At 42.1% G+C, this 10,724-nt stretch overlaps 2 protein-coding genes across 3 annotated transcripts in view; one reads left to right on the top strand and one right to left on the bottom strand.

Moving 5' to 3' along the window:
* Positions 1 to 2,789, bottom strand: part of LOC123749802 (proteoglycan 4-like) — a 5,064-nt gene extending 2,275 nt beyond the window's left edge. Inside the window, exon 1 of the mRNA XM_069329151.1 lies at positions 2,705 to 2,789. Coding sequence (XP_069185252.1) covers positions 2,705 to 2,789 — 85 coding nt within the window. The remainder of the gene's footprint in view (positions 1 to 2,704) is intronic.
* Positions 1 to 10,724, top strand: part of LOC123760935 (neurotrimin) — a 135,138-nt gene that overhangs the window by 106,911 nt on the left and 17,503 nt on the right. For both annotated transcript variants that reach the window (XM_069328770.1, XM_069328769.1), the window contains exons 2-4: positions 4,762 to 5,523; positions 7,702 to 7,838; positions 8,541 to 8,662. In XM_069328770.1, coding sequence (XP_069184871.1) covers positions 5,451 to 5,523; positions 7,702 to 7,838; positions 8,541 to 8,662 — 332 coding nt within the window. In that variant the 5' untranslated portion in view covers positions 4,762 to 5,450. The remainder of the gene's footprint in view (positions 1 to 4,761; positions 5,524 to 7,701; positions 7,839 to 8,540; positions 8,663 to 10,724) is intronic.

Here is a 10,724-nt window from a genome sequence, read left to right as displayed (position 1 = left end):
CAATTTGAATACACCACATTTATTTGCCACATATATTATTTTTTCAAAGACTTTAAAATTGTGTCTTGATCTAAAAATGATGATTCTGGATTAATCCTCCCATTAATCTTCCTTAAGACAATCATAACCTAATTTTTGCTGTGAGTGTCTAATGTTTAGAAGATATACACACACACACACATGGGGAGTGATCTGGGGTGTGGGACAGACATAAGCTGGTCGGAGTGAGCCTAGCTTAAATTTTACAAGAAATATTAGCAATCCTAGACACCCCCAGGTGATTTTACTTTAATCAGGTGTAAAATATAGGGACATTGTTTATATTATATATAAAATATTAAAATATATAAAAACACCATCAAATATTATATTATATATAAAATATTAAAATATATAAACACTATCAAATATTAAAATATACAGACATAAAAATATGTTTATAGTATATATAAAATATTAAAATATATAAATAGTCCCACCTTCCCGTGGATGTTTAGTGGTCGTAATAGTATATTTTCTGAGAGATCCATACAATTGTTTCACTTCTCCCTCTTGAGAGGGAGAGGGGGAAGAAAGATAGTGCAAAGGTCGGGAAAGAGTTAAAGAAGGGGGATGGCATAGGGGGTGGGGGCAGAGAAGAACTATCTGGGAACAGCCCGGTACTCCTCATTAAATATCTATACAGGAGAATGTCTATCTGTCTGTCTGTATGAGGTTGAAGACCAGACTCCTGATTTAACTTTAGAGGATTGATGATTATTTACCTCAGAGTGCCATAAGTGGGCGTGGTGTGGCCTCATACCTCACATATGAGGGGGGGGGGGGGCAAAAACCCATTGCCTCTCTTTCACGAAGTTTGTGGATATGAAATGTTTAGCGCCGAGTCCATAGACTTCAGAATTGGCTTAAATAATAGTGAATTGAATTGAGATATTGATCTTCAAAACAATAGATTTTGATAATAGATAATAGATTCGCATTCTGGGTGCAACCTTTTGGTTTCATTGAGGGAAGAAGGGAGTGGTTGGGCAAGGACAGAGAGGCAGGCAGGGGCATGAGTGGCCAGGGAAGGAGGAGTCGAAAGAAAGGTGTGTGTGTGAAGGGAGGGAGGAGATTAAGTCAGGGCGTCAGGGAGGGATGCAGGGAATGGAGGTATATGTGTTCAGGGGGGGAAGAAAACAGTGGAGGAGTAGGAAGTGAGGCTGACCCTTGGGGTTGCCCTCATTAAACTATGCAAGGTGATCTGTGATTGCAATGTAAGTGTACTTGTGTTGTTGGAGTTGTTCCAAATGCCCTTCTTTAAGGAGTAGTTTAGTTTAGTTCATTTATTATGCACCCCATACCCATCTTGTGGGCGGTAGTGGAAAGGGTTACAGAGGCACATAATGGGCTCAGGGACTGAACCCCACAATTCATTTAGCTAAGCAAGTTACAATCTTGATGAGCTAGTTACAAAATTCAATATAAGGAGAATAATTGATTATTATTAGGACAACTAACAAGAGCTACGAAGTTTGAAAAGCGGGTTTGATTGTCCATAGAGTGTTTACCAACTTATTTTTTTTTTTGCCTGTTATCGATGGGGATTTTTTTTTAGCATTCACCTAGTTAGCTTTTTTTACACACTGTACTCCACATCATATAGTCTAGGGCAACTGCACAAATGCAGATGTACCTCATGTATTAATAAAAAAAAGCCTGTTATCGACGCTGAATTAACGTCAATTATGTTGATTCAACGTTGATTCTATGTCGATAACGTTAAATCAACGTGAATTACGTTGATTTAACGCCGATAATGTTGACTCAGCATTGAGTGAGCGTTACTCGAGCTTGTTTTGCTCACTGGGCGAGAGAATGTTAAGGGTAAAAAGAGATATAACGGGAGAGAGAGAGAGGGAGAGAGGATTATGAGCGGGAAGCAGATAGGGAGAATGGAAAAAAGGGAGGGGAAAATGAGAGAGAGGGAAGTGAAAGGGGGAGAGCACCACGGTGATAATAGCAATATTACGTGTGATCCAGATCTTATGTCTAGAGTTAGAAGAGCTAGCAGGCAGCTCCAAATTGTGTCATTCAAAGGTCAGGTAGGAGGTACGAGGAGGGGGAGGCAGGAGGGGGAGGCAAGAGGGGGGAGGCAGGAGGGGGAGGCAAGAGGGGGAGGCAGAAGAGGGAGGCAGGAGAGGAGAAGCAGGAGAGACGAGAATGGAAGGCAGGAACCACTGACATTCTGCTGACGTCCGCACACGAAGAGGAATGTATGTACCAGCCTCTCAAGGAGCATATCATTATAATTATTGTTTCCCCTCGTGCATGTGTGTGTGTGTGTGTGTGTGTGTGTGTGTGTGTGTGTGTGTGTGTGTGTGTGTGTGTGTGTGTGTGTGTGTGTGTGTGTGTGTGTGTGTACGTCAGTCGTGCTGACGCTCAGTGTAACTCTCGTTCATTAATACTGAACACTTTTCTTCCTCTGTTGCAATCTCATTATAATTTAATTTCGATAAACTCCGCCGCAGAAGTCTTGGCCAGCGTCCTGGAAAGTAGGGCTTGGGAGACAAGGTATTCACAAGGGAGACCTGAAGCCAGGGTTTATTGGATTACCTGGTACAAACAGTCTCAGAATTCTAGCAAGTCCTGATCCCTCAAGGGAGAGAGGGAGAAGGTATGCGTGTTTGTGGGAGGGGGGAGAGGGTCCGCAAGGTCTCCTGACCAACACAGTCAAGGGTTCCACCTACACGGTGTCCTGTGGGAGATGGGCAAGGAGGATTCTCCGGGTGCTTAAAGCTTCCCAACATCGCAGACGAGCCTTACCAACCCTTGCACAACCAACAAACACGATCAACAGGATGAACACAAACATATGCGTGAGGGGATTATTTTAAAATTATGTTTAAAAATTTTTAATATAATTTTCTGAATATGTTTATATAAAATTATTCATCTCTCTCTCTCTCTCTTTCTCTCTCTCTCTCTCTCTCTCTCTCTCTCTCTCTCTCTCTCTCTCTCTCTCTCTCTCTCTCTCTCTCTCTCTCTCTCTCTCTCTCTCTCTCTCTCTCTCTCTCTCTCTCTCTCTCTCTCTCTCTCTCTCTCTCTGTGTATATATATATATATATATATATATATATATATATATATATATATATATATATATATATATATATATATATATATATATATATATATTATTAAATATGACCGAAAAAGTAAGATTAATAATTCTAACACGAATTTTCTCGATCTTTCGTACGTTTCTTTTCACTGTTGATGGTAATTCAAAAATCAATTCTCCAAAATTCATTTTTATTTCTAGTCTGACGCGACACTTGAGCGCGTTTCGTAAAACTTATTACATTTTCAAAGACTTTAGTTTACACATACACAATTGAATAGAACTTACACATCTTCGATTTGTTTATATCTACATTTGAGTGAGGTGGATGGGGTGAGGTGGTATTAATAGGGTATTAAATTCCTAAACACAAGACGGAACACGAAACAATGGGTATTGAATGGAAGTGATTGTAGAAAGCCTATTGGTCCATATTTCTTGATGCTTCTATATTGGAGCGGAGTCTTGAGGTGGGTAGAATATAGTTGTGCATTAATTGGCTGTTGATTGCTGGTGTTGACTCTGCTCCAATATAGAAGCATCAAGAAATATGGACCAATAGGCTTTCTACAATCACTTACAGAATATTATCAGGATACTAATATTCTACAAAACCAAGAAGACTTCCGAACTCCTTATCAAAAACAGCCCGAAGCCGACGGAGAACCCTCTACAGCAGTCAAGCGTTGTATACATGTACACTTGCCCCCACGAAGGATGTAACCTTCAATGTAAGTACATAGGTATGACGTCGACCAAGCTGACGAGGCGTTTGACATGCCATCTTCAATCTGGTGCCCCTAGGAATCACATGAGACAAGCCCATGACATTACTCTAACAAGAGAAATGTTGAACAAGAATACTTGCATAATAGACAAAACCCAAGATTCAAGAAGATTACAAATTCTTGAGGCAATTCACATAAGAATAGAGCGACCTACCATGAACACCCAAATCACAGAACTATTTACTCTACCCACCATGAGAGTAAGGACAAGACAAGAACATATCGATGCCAACATAGAAGACAATGTCCAACATAACAGGCCAATTACACTGGATTAATCTTTGTGTTTGGATAGGAGATGCCTCGTATGGGCCAATAAGCCTTCTGCAGCCCCTATGTTTATCCCTTATGTATCCCCCCATGTTTTCACCTTCATTGTATTATCACCTGACCTAATGCGGGTATAAAATCAATTAGTATTGTAAGATCTGTTCACTTGAGAATGAACCATGGAGGTTCGAAACGTCGTGCAAATTATACAAATAAGTGTAATACACTCTATAGTAAATCACTTCTTTTCTTCACCTTAAAAGTACGAAAATGAGTTTTGGAGAACTCCTATTTCAATTAAGCCCTGATGCTAAGAAAATAGTTAGAGGGATAGAAGCCCTAAACCAGAAAATAATAAATACAGAATATGCGGTCATATTCAATGAAACATGTTTGAAAGAAAACCTGCTGCCAGTATATATATATATATATATATATATATATATATATATATATATATATATATATATATATATATATATATATATATATATATATATATATATATATATATATATATATAAATATATATATATCTATATGAATGTGTAAATACTCGAATTATATTTTATTTAATAATCAAAACACATTTCTTTATAGGCAAATGCAGAGCTGGAGTTGATCTACACCTGAAAACCTGATCAAAATGAGGTATTATGTGGTATGCAAACTACACGGTAAAATTATTGGTATGAAAAACAGTGAGTCATGAAGAGATAGTAATTATGATGTGTTGTGTAAGTGCCAGACAGGAGTGTGTGACTTGAGGCTCTTTTGTTTACACAAATACCTGCCATACTTGGGGCTCTTCGAACCTCTTGTCTCTATGATGCTTTGTCTATGGCGGCTCTATGAACCCTTTATATACTGATGTCACACCACTCCAGTCGCACATAGATGTCACATTTTGAATACCCTCACAACAGACAATAAATAGCGACTTCGCGTATTACCTAACACAACTCAGATTATCTAACGAAGTCAGAGTGACTCTGAAGTATTGCGATACCACGTTAGATTCTGTGATGATACTGATTTTAAAGTCATCTGCCTCTTGTTTGTGAACGAATGGCTCGGTGATCAACGGTGGCAGCTACCAGAGGAGGACTCGGGTCATTGCCGTCCAGGAATAAACTTCCCAGCCGTGACCAGACTGGCTTGCTGCCTGGCCACTACTTCTTAAGGAAGCGTCATATCGATTCCTTGCCGGAGGGGGAGCCATATCTCTGCCGCCGACAGTAGCGAGGGACCATCACCTTGAGGGCAGGAACCTGCAGACGTCCTCCGCTATGGTGGCGGAGGGCCGCTGGCTCCTCTGGGCTCTTCTCAGCGTCGTCTGTTGCCTCGGATCTGTTTCTGCAGGTAAGATTTTGTTTACTTCAGAGATCGTTTACAACAAATATCACATTATTAGGCTTCAAGACATTACACAAAGTCGCACTTTGAACAGTGAACATTTGACATAATTCAAGTGAACACTATATAAGGCCTATATCTCTGTTCGCAATGTTACCTTAATTGATATTATGGAGTAACGCGGTTGTAACAAATGTTTAACAACATAATAATCTTTTAAAGATACTGTAGTTTGGTTGTGTATTTTCTGGGACTGGCCCACACAAGGCAGTTCCTGTGCGCCTGGAGATATATTGGCACAAAATACAGACTGTTACACATAGCTAACAGTCCAGATTTTGTACGTTTATAAATGCCTATGAAAAATGAAGTCCAGTTAACACACACACACACAAAATGGAAACAACCACAGTCTAATGTTTCCCATGCTTAACAAAATTATTATAGGCCTAGCCGTGCACAGTATAAACCTATCATAGAGCATATATATATATATTCCGCGAGGAGCATGGATGTGCTTGGTTGGCCAAGGATAGGTTTTGATTTTTTCCTCCGATTTTGATTTCCAGAGAAGTATTGCAATAGTACAAAATGTGATCTATAAGAAAGAATGTCTGTCCAAAGTTGGAGGCCAAAACATCTGTGGCTAGCTTCACCTAAATTGGCAGAGGGAATGGTCTGGGGTACGGGATAAATATAGGCTGGTCGGGAACGCCATAATTTGAAAGGGAACAGCGTGCCAGGGTCACATTGGAACCCACACGACGATTTTTGACATGGTTAAGGCAGGTGTTTCGTAATCACCAAATTATGTGGTTTGAGAATCACTTAATCTTTCCATTTTTATTGTTGGATATTTCGTCAGCACTGTGACATGTTCCGGAGTACACTGTTGAACTGACACAGGTATACTGAGTTTACAAAGAAAATTTTTATAAATTTATAATCGTGGGGTACATCTCACTCTACGATTCACCTAACCCTCTAAGTAGTAGGGATCGGTGAAGGGTAAGGTGAGGTGATTGTTCCCTGACACCGGCGTCAAGTTGTCCGCCAGGTCTTACATCTTCCCTCTGGGTCAATTAAGGACCATCGAACAGTTGTATGCTCGAAGTCGAATTCATCTGGATGTTGATTACTGGTGTCAGCTCCCGACTGAACACAGCCTCAAGTATACGAACCCTTCCTACGGTCGTCGGTGAGTGTGATTACTGTCGTATTTTTCACTATGTCTTGACGATTCAGAATTGTGTTGTGGTATTGAGAATAATGTTGCTTAATACCTTCGTCTTGCAAATGAAGTGTAAGACGTCTACTCAATGTATTCGTTGAGTATCCAATGTAGCATATGTAGCGGAGTGCACAGTCTCCAGAGTTGCATTTGTAATGATACACTACATTGGTACACCTCAGTTTGTCAGAGGAGGCAGGGATGTTACTTCTCATAATGAGGGAAGATGTATCAGGGTTGTTATAATAAATAACAGGACGAATCCTGGCGTTTTCACTGCAAGGCTTGCAATTCCTGTCAGTTATGTCCCGTATCACCTTTTAATCTTTCCTGTATGCCTGAGTGAATGTATTTTTACAATACACTACAATGTCTTCTCTTTGGGGACGCTTTTCCACCCCTGGGGCCTGATTATCCTCAGCCAGATGGAGGCCTAGCTTCTTAATTACGATTTCGTCGAATTCTGTATTGCTGTAATCACTGTTTACAACAATTTGGCGGTTTCGTTGAAGTTCGTGGTGCAAGAGCTGCCAAGAAGAGCATGTACGTATTGCACGACCTACATGTGCATTGATGACGCTTCTCTTATACCAGTCAATGCATTCACTCTTACTTCTCATACATTTACCTGTATCAGTTGGTTTTCGGTACACATCTGTGATGAATCTACACGAATTACCGTCAACGAGAACACCGAGGAATGATATCCTGTCCCCATCACTTTTTTCAACTAAAAAGTGAAGGAGGCAGATGAACAAATACACTACAGTGTAGTGTAGTGTAGTGTAGTGTAGTGTAGTGTAGTGTAGTGTAGTGTAGTGTAGTGTAGTGTAGTGTAGTGTAGTGTAGTGTAGTGTAGTGCAGTGTAAAGTGCGTGAAGGAGGCAGGATTCCATTCCTACCACTGGAGCAGAGTATACCAAGTGTGGTAACTAATATAGTGTGATCCCCCAGGGTTTACACTGGAGCAGGGTATCCCCCACTTCAACACCAAGCCGTACTTCCTGCCCCCCGCGGCCAAGAACGTCACAGCCCTCGAGGGCCAGTCTGCCTACCTTCACTGCCGGGTGGCGCAGCTCGGGGATAAGAAGGTGAGTGTGGGGAAGACTGTTGCTCAGATGACTGTTTGAGAGAGTGGGGGGAGGGAAGACTCTTGAGCCGTATTAGTTAAACTGTTGGTGAATAATTTATAACAATATAATTCCTATACTTGCCATAGAAATTTGTTCCACATGAATTTTTAATAATAATCTCACTTGCAGCTCCTCACAACATCTCGGAGTGGGTCGTTTCCACTAATTTTCCAAAATAACCCACAAACTCTCCCTCACGATCAACCAAAATAACCCAACTACTCCCCTCATGCTCTCCCCAGAACGAGTTTTTCTCCTGTATAAACAGACCAGACTCCCATATTACCCCCCCCCCCGCACCACCCCAACCTTTCACCATCTTCCCAAAGTTGTTCCCCCCAACGACCCGCCACGACCACCTCCCGAACTCTCCCTCCCTCAACGACCCGCCACGACCACCTCCCGCACTCTCCCTCCCGCAACGACCCGCCACGACCACCTCACGCACTCTCCCTCCCTCAACGACCCGCCACGACCACCTCCCGCACTCTCCCTCCCCCCCAACGACCCGCCACGACCACCTCCCTCACTCGCCTTCCCCCAACGACCCGCCACGACCACCTCACGCACTCTCCCTCCCCCAACGACCTCCTCCCGCACTCTCCTTCCCCCCAACGACCTATCGGCGCGACCCGTGAACGCCTCCGTCTGCCCCAACAGGTGTCGTGGATCAGACGGAGGGACCTCCACGTGCTGACCTCTGGAGTACACACCTTCGCCTCAGACCAGCGGTTCCTCGCTCTCCACGCCGACCGCTCCGAGAACTGGACTCTTCATATTAGGTGAGGAATAATTAGAGGTTTGATGAATAGCCAGAGAGACACATGAGTAAAAATTTTTGATGATTTGCGGGGATCATCATTAGGTAACCTGAGAGAGAGAGAGAGAGAGAGAGAGAGAGAGAGAGAGAGAGAGAGAGAGAGAGAGCGGTTTATTTGACCGTCTTGGGTGTTAACATTAGAATACTGGACCTGTGTATATTAGAACGCAGGGATACGTAAATTAGAACACCGGGATATGTTAATTAGAACACCGGGGATATGTAAATTAGAACACCGGGGATATGTAAATTAGAACACCGGGGATATGTAAATTAGAACACCGGGATATGTAAATTAGAACACCGGGGATATGTAAATTAGAACACCGGGGATATGCAAATTAGAACACCGGGGATATGTAAATTAGACCACCGGGGATATGTAAATTAGACCACCGGGGATATGTAAATTAGACCACCGGGGATATGTAAATTAGACCACCGGGGATATGTAAATTAGACCACCGGGGATATGCAAATTAGACCACCGGGGATATGTAAATTAGACCACCGGGGATATGCAAATTAGAACACCGGGGATATGTAAATTAGAACACCGGGGATATGTAAATTAGACCACCGAGGATATGTAAATTAGAACACCGGGGATATGTAAATTAGACCACCGGGGATATGTAAATTAGAACACCGGGGATATGTAAATTAGACCACCGGGGATACGTAAATTAGACCACCGGGGATATGCAAATTAGAACACCGGGGATATGTAAATTAGACCACCGGGGATATGTAAATTAGACCACCGGGGATATGTAAATTAGACCACCGGGGATATGTAAATTAGAACACCGGGGATATGCAAATTAGACCACCGGGGATATGTAAATTAGAACACCGGGGATATGTAAATTAGAACACCGGGATATGTAAATTAGAACACCAGTGGTGTACGTAAGAACACCTTGAATGTTAATATTAGAACACCAGTGGTACATAACTGTGTGTGTACATATGAACACCGTGTGTGTGTGTGTGTGTGTGTCTGTGTGTGTGTGTGCGCGCGCGTACACGTAGAACACCAGAGCTGTGTTCGAAACTTCGACACAACCAAAATACCAACAAGGTTCTGAACACAATGAAGAGGAAAGTCAGAACCCGACTCGAGCATTGCAGCCAAAAAAAAAAAAAAAAAGAGTCACGCAATTGCTCGCTAATGACCCCCGGATGGATCACTCAGAGTAATTAAGATGCTGATGGGCCTAGCGGGGTATAATTACTACCACCTAATTCGGGCCCAATAGCCCCCCACAGGCAATCACGTTAACTATCAAGGATTATTTCAGATGCTCACCTTTAACTTTTTTTTTATTCAGCTAAAACAGCCAAAATAGTGAAAAGGGGGGGGGAGGAGGTTACTATTTTGTAAATAGTGGCATAATAGTGTTTTCTTGGTTTGGACGGTACAAAGCGCCGGCCTCGCTGCTCGGAGGTCGGCGTTCGAGCCTTGACTGTTTGTCGCCTGTCCTTCCCATTGTCCGTCTATCCCAGTTATTATCCTGTCATCGCATCCCAGTTCTTATATCCTATCTTCACATCCCAGCTCTTATATCCTATCTCCACAAAACTTATTTATTTGCAGTTGTAAATTTTAGAGATTTCAAAGCTAATCAGTAAACTCATAACTTGTAGATAATTTTATTTAATAAAACAAAAATTAGTAAGGCCGTACGGTGGGGGCGGATCCCAAGTCCCTGGCCCTCCCAGACACACGCAGTACCAACTGGACCATGATGGTATTAGAAGCATCTCACTTTACATGGTGCTCTGAGGACAACAGCCGGTACACACACACACGCACTCTCCAAGTTTTGAGTGCGTGCGTCTTGGGGGGTAGGAGTTCATCGTGCAGCCTCAATATCATAGATTCATCACGTTATAGATTCATCAAGTTATATATTCATCACATTATATATTCATTACGTTATAGATTCATCACGTTATAGATTCATCAAGTTATAGCTTCATCACATTATAGATTCATCAAGTTATAGATTCATCACGTT

Source organism: Procambarus clarkii, chromosome 22, assembly GCF_040958095.1.
Source record: "Procambarus clarkii isolate CNS0578487 chromosome 22, FALCON_Pclarkii_2.0, whole genome shotgun sequence".
In the NCBI taxonomy this organism is placed as follows: domain Eukaryota; kingdom Metazoa; phylum Arthropoda; class Malacostraca; order Decapoda; family Cambaridae; genus Procambarus; species Procambarus clarkii.
Note: the sequence above shows the minus strand (reverse complement) of the source record. Positions and strands in the feature narration are given on the sequence as shown.